At 44.2% G+C, this 13,309-nt stretch overlaps 1 protein-coding gene across 7 annotated transcripts in view; it reads left to right on the top strand.

The window, feature by feature from the left end:
* Fam168a (family with sequence similarity 168 member A) overlaps nucleotides 1-11,790 on the top strand; it is a 207,438-nt gene extending 195,648 nt beyond the window's left edge. For all 7 annotated transcript variants that reach the window (XM_047516075.1, XM_047516070.1, XM_047516071.1 and 4 more), the window contains 4 exons: nucleotides 7,334-7,476; nucleotides 8,758-8,932; nucleotides 10,185-10,315; nucleotides 11,163-11,790. In XM_047516075.1, coding sequence (XP_047372031.1) covers nucleotides 7,334-7,476; nucleotides 8,758-8,932; nucleotides 10,185-10,297 — 431 coding nt within the window. In that variant the 3' untranslated portion in view covers nucleotides 10,298-10,315; nucleotides 11,163-11,790. The remainder of the gene's footprint in view (nucleotides 1-7,333; nucleotides 7,477-8,757; nucleotides 8,933-10,184; nucleotides 10,316-11,162) is intronic.
* Nucleotides 11,791-13,309: the final 1,519 nt, after the last annotated feature.

Here is a 13,309-nt window from a genome sequence, read left to right as displayed (position 1 = left end):
GCCAGATAATTCTTTGTTGTGGGGGACTGTCCACATTGTGCATTGTAGATGTTTAGCAGCATTCCTGGTCTCTAACCCTAGATGCCAGGAGCAAAGTGCCATTATGACAACTAAAAATGTCTTCGAACTTAGTAAATGCCCCCCCCCTTTTTTTTTAAGAAACACTGCCCTTATAGAAGCTATACTATGGGAACAAAGTCCATATATTGACAGAAGCCAGCTGGCCTGACAGATTGGTCATGATAATCTAGAGGCTCAGTAGAGTAACTGGTGCTATCATCTTTACATCTCTGATTTTTAACACAGTGGTTCCACTGAGGAAATGAGAACCAGTGGTTAGAAATCACTGAGTGGCATTTTGATTCCACATAAGGAAGATCTTGATGCCTTGAGGGAACTATCTGATAGAGGAATGGCTGACTTTGGTTGTGGCCACCTGGGGCTGTACAAGCCTTTCATGCATATTATAGTGAATTGCTAGTCTACTAAGTAAGTAGATTAGAAAAATTCATTGTATTTTCTTTTCTTTAAAACATCCAAAGTCCTTTCTCCTTATTATCATTTGCCCCTAGGTGTCAATATCAACCTATATAGCGTAGCTCATTTTTTGGAGAATGTGCTTTCATAATTCCCTTTTTATTTATTTATTTGTTTGTTTATTTATTTATTTATTTTTCAGTACTGAGCATTGAACCCAGAGGTACCTTACCACTGAGCTGTATCTCTAGCCCTTTTTAGTTTTTTTTTTTTTTTTTTTTTAATGAGATCTCACTGAGTTGCTTAGGGCCTCACTAAATTGCTGAGGCTGGCCTCAAACTTGCTGTCCTCCTGCTTCAACCTCCCAAGTCACTAGGATTACAGGTGTGTGCCACTTTGCCCAGTACCCTCTCATTTAGTCAACACTGTAGTCTTAAAAGTGATTTAGGAGGATTTTCATCCCAATATGAAAACTGAGGCTCAAAAAGGTAATATGCCCAGTGCTGCCCAACTAATAAGCAGCACAACTGAGAAGAGATAACACCCAGGGTTAAGATTCTATTCCTAACTTTTTTCATGAAGTTAAGTTTACTTTTAGAGGGATAACAGCAATAGAAACTTTTTCCAGATACCTCAGTTAGAATTGAAAGAACATATATAAAACTATATATGTTAATTGGCATAAAACTGTTCTCTCATACAACTACACATATGGAGAAAAATACATGAGGGCATACTTACTAGTGCAGTAAGAAGACGCCTGGAGTAGAAGCCCAGAGTTGATTCTAGACTTGTTTCTGAGTAGCCTTAGATAAGTAATTCATATTCATGCTTTGGACCTTGATCTTTTAAATGACTGGCCTGAATGACTTCATCCTAAACATTCTCAAGAGCTATTAGACTCCTGATTCTCTTGCCCTGGAGCTGTGTATCAGTATCCTCCCTGCCACAGGGACTTCCTCTCCAGCTACTCTCAGTAGTTGGCCATCAAGCCTTTGTTCACGTCTTCAGGGTCTGCATGCTGGTTCCCTCCAGAGGCAGCCCTTTCCACAGTTAGGCAGCCCGAGTATCAGAAGCCTTGCCTTGTACTATCTGAAGGCTTTCTGAAATCCCATTGAAATGTCCAGTAGCCATGTCCCACTGTCCCCTCCCAGACAGACTGTCACAGTCCCTGGAAGGGACCAAAATGTATCCCTCTCTTACAAGTAATGTTTAAACCTGTGTAATTCTTTAATGAAGTTGGGATTGATTGACCCACTGTACCCACTAAAACTCCTCACACATTCACATTTTGTTGCTTCTAGTGTCATAGAAAATTCGGGTGCTTTGAGAAATTCAGTTCAATTTCATCAACATTTGCTAAGCCTGTTTGTAATAAGGTCTCCCTTCTACTTATTCAGTTCTGTCTTGTTTGGGTACCAACAAGGAAAGTCAGAGGGCAAGGCAAGACTCGGACATAGACCTTTGTTTTGTCCAGACATGTAAACCTGGTGATCAGTAAATCTATTAGTCTCAAAGGTACCTGTGATGTGAGGACCAATGCCTTTGAAAGTGGTAGGTGTTCTACAAGTCAAAGATTTATAGCAGTGAAGAAGGATTGAAGAGAGGCTTGAAAAAGTTTTACCTTGCTAATGTTACCCTGTTTGATGGAGCCTAAAATTATGGTTAGGAACCTGAGACAAAGAACAGATATCATAAAGCTTCTTATATAAGGCAAAACTGGGACTTCTGATGATCAAATTCCTCTCATGATTTTGCCCTTAGTGAAATGGGGGACCAAAAGACCAATATATTAAATGCCCAAAACTGGACTGTAAAAACCTTTAACTCAGAAAGAACTCTGTCCAGGACAAGACCTCAAGCTCTGAACTCTGGACCCAGCTCTATATTAATTTGTTATGCAATTTTGGGAAAATTGCTGCCCTTCTGGGCTCCAGGTTCTTCCTCTGAAAGGGAGAAGGTTGATTGTGAGCCTCTAATGTCCTTAATGCACAGCATATCAAAGCCCTAATATTGTGACCTTCAGATTTAGAATTCCTTCCAGGATTACTAGGCCACCAGTGAGTGAATTGAGTCTAAGTTCACTTGGGTAAAAAACACTTTTTTTTTTTTTTTCAAAAAGCCTAACAACTTCTTTTACTTAGATGCACAAAGTAATAAACCCTGACTTTTGTGATACTTAAGGTAACCCAGACTATAGCAAAAGAGGAATTTTCATTGTTCCCCAAGGGTATCCATAGGACCACCAATCCCTTGTGGAAAGTTCTCTGCAATGATGTTCTCATAAAAGTCCTACTGAGATACTCAGAGACTTAGAATATCAGCACCCTCAGAAAGACCCTCTGAAATTATCTAGTCCAAATAAGTACATTCCCTGAGAGAAATGAGCAGACTCTCTGAAGGAGTCCAGGCTGAGGACCCTGAGTAGTTTTTGTAGCCTCATATAAGATCTTCCTGACACAAATGGTAACCTTGATTACCGCTGTGGTTAGAGGAAGTGTCCCTATGAGCAGTCATTCTCTTTTAGTATCTATTCGTTCTGTCATCTGTGAAATGTTAATGTCAGTCTGGGCCATCTCCAAGATCTCCTCTAGCTTGCAGCTCTGCTTCTCCCATCCCAAACTGTCTAGACAGATAAGCAGGGCCTTCTAGATCAGCATCTCTGGCTGCCAAGGATGTTTTGGTTACTTATTTGTATTCTGAGTATGTGTGTGTGTCATTTTATAACATGAAGAAAGGGAAACATTCTCAGACAAGGTTATTCTTAAATGTACCACATCTAAAGCTCTCTCGGAACCTTTTGCTTTTCCTCAAAGGGAGAGTTCCTGCACTTTCTAACATGGTTGTCTTTGGGGTATAGAGGGGTTGGGCAACCTTTCCTGGTGAAGATAAAAATTCCAGAGTACATTCTTTAAGAGCATAAAAGTAAAATAACCAATAGTGTTGTCCCGTTAATTCTAAAGAATCATAAAATCATAGTATTTCAACCATAAATAGAATATTAGAATCCTGGAGTCTTTGTTCCAAGTTGGAACAAACCATACCAAATCATAATTTAACTTCTTTTTGTATTCATCCAGACCAGTCTTGGCTTGTGCACCCCCAGGACAGGAAGCTTACTATCTCTATACAGTGTGAGAAAAAAAATAATAGTAGCTACTCTGTTTGAAATGCTTATATTGTCAAGCACTGTACTGAGTGCTTTGCACTTATCAACGTATTTGTTGCAGGAACTTTATGAAACAGGTGCTGTTATTACCCCCATTTTACATGTCAGGAGATGATATAGTCCACAGCTATTAAGTTGCAGAACTGGGGTCTGGACTCAGACTGTCAATCTATCTTCAGACTGTAACCACTGCTCTGTGTTGTAGTTCTCTCAGAGATAGTCTCAGAGATAGGCATCTTCTGATTGAGGAAGCCCCCTCTTCTACATAGAAAAGAGATGCTCTCCATCCTGGCAGGACTCTCCACACATTGTTTTGCTTTATTTTGTCATATTTCCTTTTCTTTCTTTCTTTCTTTCTTTTTTTTTTTTGATACCAAGGATTAAACCCAGGTGTCAAATTAGGTAGAAAACCAGGTGATTGACCACTGAATCACTACCCCAACCCTTTTTTTGTTTGTTTGTTTGTTTGGAGACAGGGTTTTGCTAAAGTGCTGAGGCTGGCCTCAAACTTGGAATCCTCCTGCCTTAGTCTCCCGAGTTGCTGGCATTACAGGTGTGTGCCACCACACCTGGCTTGTTTTTGTTTTTCAATAAGTCTTTCTTTTCTTTTTCTTTCTCTTCTTTTCTTTTCTCTTCTTTGTTTTTAACTGGAAATTGAACCCAGGGCCTTGTACTTGCTAGGCAAGCACTCTACCACTGAGCTACATCCCCAGCCTTTGTTTTGTTTTCTTGTCTTGTTTGCACTACTCTGGGAACTAAACCCAAGGCCTCACACATGCTAGGTAAGTGCCTTACCACTGAGCTACATCTCCAACTTCTCTATATCTTGTTTTATTCCTTTAAATCGAGGATCAGGAAACTTTCCTGTAAAGGACCAGATCTTAGATAATAAATGCTTTAGGCTTTTTAACCCTATGATTTCTGTACCTACCATAGTAACAAGAAAGTAGTCATAGTGGATTTGTAGTTAAAGATTTATTTACCAAACAAGTTGCAATTACAGAAGACCACAGGTTTGCCTATCTTAAATGTTATTAGTATGAATAAAAGATTCTGTGGTACTACCAGGTGTGGTGGCACACATCTATAATTCCAGCTACTCAGGAGGCTGAGGCAGGAGGATCACAGATTTGAAGCCAGTCTCGGCGACTTAGCAAGACCCTGTTTGAAATAAAATATAAAAAGAACTGGAGATGTAGCTCACTGGCAAAGTGCTTCTGGGTTCAATTTCCAGTACCACCAAAAAAATAATAATTCTGTAATAGTTTTAGGGAAATATAGTCCCTTACATATCTCTCCATCTTCAGAGATTCACCAGCTCATCAAATTATTTTAAAGACTTGTTAGGGCCATAAAATTAAAATAAAACAAAGACCCCCACCTATTTTTCTATTTTACATTGCTACTTCACAAATTGTGGGACCTCAAAACTCATTCCTTCTTTTTTCTTCTCCAGACAACTAGTAAGATTCCTTATGGGGCTGTTGATATTGCTCAGTGGTAGAGAACTTGCCTAGCATATGCAAAGGTTCAGTCTCTGGGACCATAAAAGAAAAGAAGATTCCCTGGAATCAGTCTATTTTGAGAATCCCCTTTGTTTCTTAGAGAAGTAAACTATCTCCAAAGTGAAAAGGTGCCATCAGATGGCTCCCTAGATCTCTACAAACTTAGACTCTATCTTCCGACATGGTATCTGCTTCTTTTCCTGTGGCCACATCTCATGTTTAACTCCACAGTTTAGAAACCTTAGGGAATCTGCTCTATAATTCTCCTTCAACTTCCAGTTAATTTCTACTTCTTATCATTTCTTCCTTTTCTTTAATGTATCTTTTTCACCCCATCTTCATTGCTACTTATTTCCCAAGCAAATTTGACGACAAAACATTTTTTTCATGGAACGAACTATAGCTATGCAGGTGGGAAAATAAATGACAATTCCAGGGGAGATGACAGGACATCTTTTGTGCCAGCTGAGCAGCAGCTCTCATATCCTCTTGAGTCATCAGGGCAGAAAATACCAAGCTAAAGTTACGGTGTAATTGAGGATTTGTGCCCATGTGGAAGCTTGCTTTTACTTAAAGAGTTAGGATAGAGGAAACCTGTGATCTTAGAGCATGGAATTTTAGTTTAGAAAGAGATCTTCATTTTTAATCTACTGTTTTACAAAATAAGAAACCCAGGCCCAGAGATTTGGCAGTTGTCACTCAAATTAGGCAGAAAGCCAGACAAAAGTCTAGTTGGCTTCTCATCCAATAAAGCCCCTTGCTACTTTGACCCCTAGTTCCTTCTTTCAGAAACAGTCCCTTGAGACTTAAAGGGTCCTTAACAAACATCTTATAGGCAGAAGAAATGAAGCCCAGAGAGGTCCAACGACATCAGCCGGACCCACGTAGGATAGGACTACAGGGAAGAAGCCACCTTAGTATTTATTTCATCACTAGGACTTCATAGCCAAGGTCCCCTGACACTGACCCTTCCAACTCAGAAGGAAAAATTTAGAATCTTAATTTTTTTTTTTTAATACTGCAGATCAAACCCAGGGGCATTCTACCACTAAGCTATATCCCAGCCCTTTTTATATTGAGACAGGGTCTTGCTAAGTTGCCCAGGCTGGTCTTGAACTTGTGATCCTCCTGTTGGCAGTGTCCTGAGTAGCTGGGATTACAGGCCATCATGCTTGGCTAGAGTTTAGAGTATTTAGGAGAAGTTTCTAAAAAGACTTGCCCTATCTGAGCCTCAGGATCCCCTCATGTAACTGAGAGGATTGGGGGGTCAGTTGATAACTACCTAGTTCATTAGGATGATTCCATTTGGTGATTCTATAAGGAAACCTTCTCATTCCTGAGTGACTTGTGTCTGAAGTCCTTCCTGTGAACATAAGATCTGACCTTTTTTTGGAGGTCTCAAGGCAGCCCAATTGTGTCTCATGGGCAATTGTGAGCTTTTTGAGACCTGAATTCACAATCCCCCAGCTTTTGTCCAGCCTACTGAGGTGCAGACATGGCCTGGGGTCTGGGTCCTGACTTCAGGCTCAAGGGGCAAAGGTGACCCTCCCACAAGCCACAGGAGGGGAGGAAAAAGCCAGCCCTATAGAGCAATATTTTCAACAGCCCAAAAGATGAGCATCTGAGAGATGTTTTGTGTGAGTTTTTACCTTCAAACTTGGTGGGGGGGAGGACAGCATGGTCAAGGGAGGTCCATATAAGAGGAAAAGGAAATAGAACAAGAATAAGGAAAAAAGCAAGACAGAGAAAGATAGATACTCTGGGATACTGGGATAAATAAAAAGACAGACAAGCAAGAAGATAGGAATGGGTGGGTTGAGGGGCTTCCATCTGTGTGCACCCACCTTTTTCAGACAATGTAGAAACCCAGGCCATCATAGCTGAAAGGGTCCTATAAGAGACTATCTGGTTCCAGCCTCTTACTTTGTAGATGAGAGTCCTTGAAACCTAGAGAAATAAAAAATCTCCAGAAACATGTATAGCCCTGTGCACCAGGACTGAGGGAGCTACCTATAGGGCCAGGGCTCTCTGGGTTGAGCCCTGTTCTCTTGTTTGTTCTCATTTGTGTTTCCAGCCTGGATTCAGCCTATCTTTGTCTGGGGAATTGTGACTGGGACCTGCTGCCTTCTAGCACTGCTGTTATGCCAACTAACTGGTGGTCTCTCTTATTTCCTTGGTACAGGATATACTGCAGGGACTCCATACAAGGTCCCACCGACCCAGAGTAATACTGCTCCACCCCCCTACTCCCCATCACCTAACCCCTATCAGACGGCCATGTATCCAATCAGAAGTGCCTACCCCCAGCAGAATCTGTATGCACAGGTAGGTATACATGGGCCTACCTCTTCTGCAAATAGAAGACCCTCCAGACTGAATGGGGTGGGTTGGGTAGGGTGAAGAAGAGTGGAGGGTTCATGGGTCCTTTAGTGATCATCTAGCTGAATTCCTTTGTTAAACAAATGGGGAAACAGACCCAGAGAGGGGAGTGTCTTGTCCAAGGTCACACTGTGAGCTATTGGTTGAGTCAGGATGAGATCACATATGTCTTAGTCTTCCCTAACCCCACATCCACTCTTCCATGATAAAGTCTGTGAACCAAGAAGGAGAAAAGTGCCCAGGCTCTGACCTTGGGCAGTTATTCTGTCTGTGCCTCAGTGCCCTCATTTGAAGAATGTGTGCACTCTGGGAGGGTGCCCATGGCATGTTCTTCTGGAGTGGCAATTCAACACAAGGTGTAATTGGCAAAGAGAATACTTTTTTTAGTTTAAAAACTAGCCGTGTAGAATGTAGAACTTTTTTAAAAAAGGAAGAGGCTTTTGAGATTAATTTTTCTCATTTATGGAAAACTGTATTAGACTGTGCTTTCAGACCTCTGAGGTTACATTGAAGGCCTTGTTATTATTTAGTGGAAAGATACAAAAATTTTTGGATTAAGATGATCTCACGGGCCTTTGTCTGCTCCCAGTGCTCGGCAGACATATGAATGGTAGTAGCAGGAAGAACCATGTGATCCAGACACTGGGAAGCCACCTTGGACCTCTGTCTCCATCCTTACCTTTTGGTCAAAGGGAGATAGATAGTAAGAGACATCATGGAAAATGCTGTTGGCTGATGGCACTTTCTCAGTGTGTAAACTGCCAGTACTCACACCAGTCTGGTGATTCCTCAGCACACATGCATAGTGCTCTGGGATTCACCAGCCCCATGCAAATACTTAGAAACTGATCAATTATAGTCCCTACCTTTAAATTTTAGGCAGCTTGTAGAAGTATAGTTCAGTAAAATGCAGACATTTTAAATTGCTAGAATGAGGGTTAAAGGAGTAGAGCTTACCCCATTAGGTCATCATGGCAGCCCTGGGAGCAAGGAAAGACAGGTGTCAGGGAGACCAGTAACCAAGCCTGTATTGAGCTAACCACAGTTGTGTAGTAAGACAAAGCAGGGCTCCAGTTGGAGCCTAGGCCTTGTGTCCCTGGATCAGCCCTTCTCCCCTTCCCATTCCGTAGGGTCTGGGAGGAACAGAGAGCCCCACCCCCAACTACTTCTCTCCATCCCCTGCCACTTCTTCCAAGAGCCCATGTGACCTCAGTCTCTTTCCTCCAGGGAGCCTACTATACCCAGCCGGTGTATGCTGCTCAGCCCCATGTCATCCACCATACCACGGTCGTCCAACCCAACAGCATTCCCTCTGCCATCTACCCAGCGCCTGTTGCTGCCCCCAGGACCAATGGTGTGGCCATGGGCATGGTGGCAGGTACCACCATGGCAATGTCAGCAGGTGAGAGCAGTATCTACCTTAGCATCCCTCCTCCTCTAGGAACTCCTGCTGGAGCAGAGAACAATCATGTACTGATTGCCACATAGCATAAGAAATCCTATGCTGAGATGTTCGAGGGACACAGAGGAAGGACCTTCTAACTCTGTCACAGAGATGAGAAAGTTTTCACCAAGGAGGGGATATTGAGCAAGGCCTTAAAGGGTGAATGGAGACCAAGCAGAGAGGTGACAAAGGGAAGGGCAATACAGGCAGAAAGAATCCAAAAGTGGCAAATTGATGGACTGGAGGCAGCAAAGGCACCTAGGAAATAGGGGCATGGATGGGAAGAGTGGTTGGCACAGTGGCAAGGATAAGGTGGTGGAAAGTCTTGAGGATCTTAAGGTGAGGGAGCTGGCAAAGGGCTTCAAGTAGGAGGAAAGGGTTGGGTTTAAACCTTCTCTCTAGCTACAGGCTGGAGGCAGGACCAGAGGTAAAGGCTACAAGCAAATAGGCCAATGAGGAGGCTGTCACTGCAGATAAGGAGAGAGACCATAGCATGAGGACTCTGGTATCAGCAGGGGGCCCAGAAAAGAGGGCACAGGGCAATGTTATTTAGCAGGCAGAAGTATAAGGACCTGCAGTGAAGGAGGAGGGTAGCAGGAGTTCCTGAAGACCCTTGCAGAGCTTACCAGAGCACTGCCTTTAGTGAACCTTGAGAGTAGGGATGGGGAGTGCAGCTTCAGGAAGGTCTCTGGGTAAGTTGACACCTAGAGAGAAACTGGGCTTTCCCATTAAGGGTGAGAGAAAACCAGGGTCTTTGACTAGCTTGTTGAAACCCAGACCTTAAAGAACCAACTAGGTTACCATCTGAGAAAAGAGAGGGCCAGGAGTAGAGTGGACATTCGGATTCTATTCTGTCCTTTACATTAGCCAGCTACTGATACCTGCTCAGGGCCTGCCCTGTTGTTTAGGTCCTGGGGACCAGGAATCAATAGGTCAGACTAGTGCCCTTCCTTAAGGAACATCCAGGTTAGTGTGAGAGATATAAGCACAGACACCAACAATTACAGCTTGGTGTGTGCAACAAGAGAATCCCACAAAGAAAAGCAAAAGGAGGCTTCCCAAGAATAGTGGTTAATTCTCTCCTTCAGCATCCGAAAAGATGCCCCTAAGGAGGTAAAGCCTGACATGGTAGAGAAGGTTCATGGTTTCCTCCTCTTCACCCGGACCCTGGTACAGACTCGTCAGGTTTCCTCTCTCTTTGTATGCTCAGGTACTCTGCTGACTACACCCCAGCACACCGCGATTGGGGCACACCCTGTCTCCATGCCAACATACAGGGCCCAAGGAACCCCTGCGTACAGCTACGTGCCCCCACACTGGTAAAACCTTCAGCCCATCCAAGTGAGTGGGGCCAAGGTGGGAGAGGTGGGGGAGGGGTCCATGTAGAAACTGCCTCAAAGCTCCCACTTGAATCTGGAGCCTAGATGTTGCTTTCCTGTTCCAAGATCTGTAATTTTGCTCTTTTTTGTATGTATGGCTTCAGGTATTGAACCCAGAGTTGCTCTTCCCCTGAGCTACATCCCCATCCCTTTTTTGTTTTTGAGACAGGGTCTTGCTAAGTTGCCCAGTCTGGCCTTGAATTTGCAATCCTCCTGTGCCACTACACCTGGCAGTTTTTACTCTTCTTAATAGCTATCATTTCATGTGTTATCTCATAATACTCACAGTAGCTCTGTGAAATAAGAATCATTAGGTCTGTTTTACAGATAAAAGATATAGCTCAACACCATTCAGCCAGTAAAAATTGAACTGAGACTTGGAACTCTAGTCCCCAAGTACTAAATTCTGTGCTTTTTACTGTATGGCCTTCAGACTTCTGTGGGCCCCATTCTTCAAATGAAATCTTACCAATTTTAGCTCTGGTTTGTGGCAAGTGGAAACTTGAGGTAGGCCCTGACCACCAGCCCTCTGTTGCCCGCAGCGGCTTCTGAGGCAGTGCCTGTGAACTGTAGGGTTCTAAGGATGTCACTTGGAATTTGCCCTACAGCAGCATCTACTTTGCCCTCCACCTCCTCTGAAGACAACTGATGCTAGAACACAACTTCTGCGGGCAGGGAGAAAGCAGCTCCACTGGGAGGACATGGAGGGCTCTGTTTAGGGCTCCCAAGTTGAAAGAAGAGGGTTCAGAGGCTTCCTGAGGTGGCCTGTGGAATATCACTGTCACTGATGGTTTCCCTTCCTCCTCCAGATCTGGAGTCACACATTGTATGCAACTACTCAAGTCTTACACCGGTGCTGGAGCAGCTCCGTAGCAGCACCACCTCTATTTTCAAGAAGAGACAACAGAAGTGCAAGGGTCACTTTATGCATCTTTAATGATTTTGGTTTTTATTTTTGGTTTTTGTAAAAGCTGCTTTTTCTAATCTCCTGCCTTTCCCCCATTGCCCCTCTCTTAGCTGCTGCCCTTCCAGCTCTACCCCCTTCTACCTGATCAGGCTACATCCCCTCAGCACTTCTTTTCTCCCCAAGCATCTTGTCCCCAGGATCCCAGACTAGTGGCAAGCAGAGTGGGGTTTATTGCAGTGGTTCAGCTGAAGGCTCAACTTCATTTGAAGAATATAAACAGATGTGGCCCTCAAGCACAGGGTCAGAACTCAGAGCTGTTGAGCAGGCCACATCTCTGGGTAATTGTTCTTTTTCTGTTTTTTTTGTTTTTTGTTTGTAAGCAAAATTAGTTTAGGACATTTCTACTCCTGACACAAATGAAATGTCTTCTGAGAACCATTGCAGCAGACCAAGAACAAAAACCACCTGTTTATGTAGGAGTGTTATTAGCAGCTTCATGAGAACCTGGGGAAACCAGAGTCTTTGGGAGAACTGGGGGAAGGGTGGGGGGAGGGGGGACTTGGGGAAGGAGAGGAAAGAAGGGGAGAGAGGTGCTTGCCTAATGGCTTTGGTTTGAAAGGTCTCTGGCCATATGTTCTGAGCCCGGACCTTCTGATTTGCACAGTGATGATAACTGACCTGGCACTTCCTCAAAAGGTGATTTTGACCTTAGACCCGCCAAGCAGCTGCAGGGTGGTGGGATCCCAGCGTCCTGAGGACGTGGAAGGCCAGGTTCCCTGCATAATCCTGACCTCGGCCTCTGAGCCCTCCTAGACCCACTCTGATGAGGAGCTTCTTCCTGATTAGAGTGGGAACCTGTGGCATTTCTCTCCCTTTCCCTTCCGCCTTTCCCAGTGCCAGGGCTCACCTTGGCCAGCCTCCTGGGTACCTTGTGCCATTCAGGGCCAAAGTGAAGGAACCACATTCCAGGTGGGTGCTGGCGGCTCTGAAGGTCAGGATAGTGAAGGAAAAGCAATAGCAATAAACATTTCATAGACTCATGGAACTTAAGGGACCTTAGCAATCATCTCATCCATTTCCCTGTTTGACAGATGAGGAAACTGAGGCCCAGAGAAGAAGAAAGGACTTCCCTAGACCTCGCAGTAAATTAGCATTAAATGCAGCCTTCCTACCTAGTGGTATGTTGCCTACAAAAATTTACCTAGGGATGGATTGGCTTGGTTTTGTAAAAATTAAGTCAGCAGCGCCCACACATGGTGAGCTCTGGAATGATCTCTGGGCTCTTTGTTTCTGCTCCTTACCCTCACGGACTCCAGAGGTGGGGGTTGAAGACTGATCTGAGGCTACCTGGGGGCAGATGGCAGGAACAGAAATTGCAAATGAAGAAATAGCATTTGGAAATTCTGTGAAGACATCTGGAACTTTCATCCTGTGCCTGACTCCACCCTAGGAAAAGGAGCAGGTGGGCTGGCTGAAAAGGAGAGGCCATGCTTTTAGGACAGTAGCCCCTCGTCCTGAGAAGAGAGGAAGAGAGTGGGAGCCATCAGGAGAGGAGGACGAGGATAAGGCCCAACAGACATGGGCTCATCTGGGAGAAGAGGGACCCCTAGGACAAAGCGGCCCCTGCTAGTCTCAGCCAGGAGCCTGACTTGCCCAGCACCATCCTCCTGTATCCAGCACATAGCTGGGCCAGCAACCCCCCCGTGGGGTGGCGCAGGAACATTTTACTGTACAAAGTGGGATCATTGACGACATTTGGGATTTTAAAATAACTTTCATTTTAAATTCATGTAAACTTGGACATACCCTTCCCCCTATCTTCCATTTCTCCCCTTTAGGAGGAAAAAAATCAGGAAACCCTTGGGTCGTAAGGACCTCAGAAACTGTCTAGCTGTTCCCAGGAGATCAGAGCCCATCAGCATCTTTGGCCCAGAGCCAGGAGTTTGGGGGCTACTTTCCTGGCCCTCCAGGGAACTTCAAGACCAAAAAGAAAATCCAGCTATTCTGAGAGGTCTGTTCTGGGGTGCTTGATGAGGTTTTATTTTTAAA

The sequence above is a fragment of the Sciurus carolinensis genome, chromosome 11 (genome assembly GCF_902686445.1).
Source record: "Sciurus carolinensis chromosome 11, mSciCar1.2, whole genome shotgun sequence".
In the NCBI taxonomy this organism is placed as follows: domain Eukaryota; kingdom Metazoa; phylum Chordata; class Mammalia; order Rodentia; family Sciuridae; genus Sciurus; species Sciurus carolinensis.
Note: the sequence above shows the minus strand (reverse complement) of the source record. Positions and strands in the feature narration are given on the sequence as shown.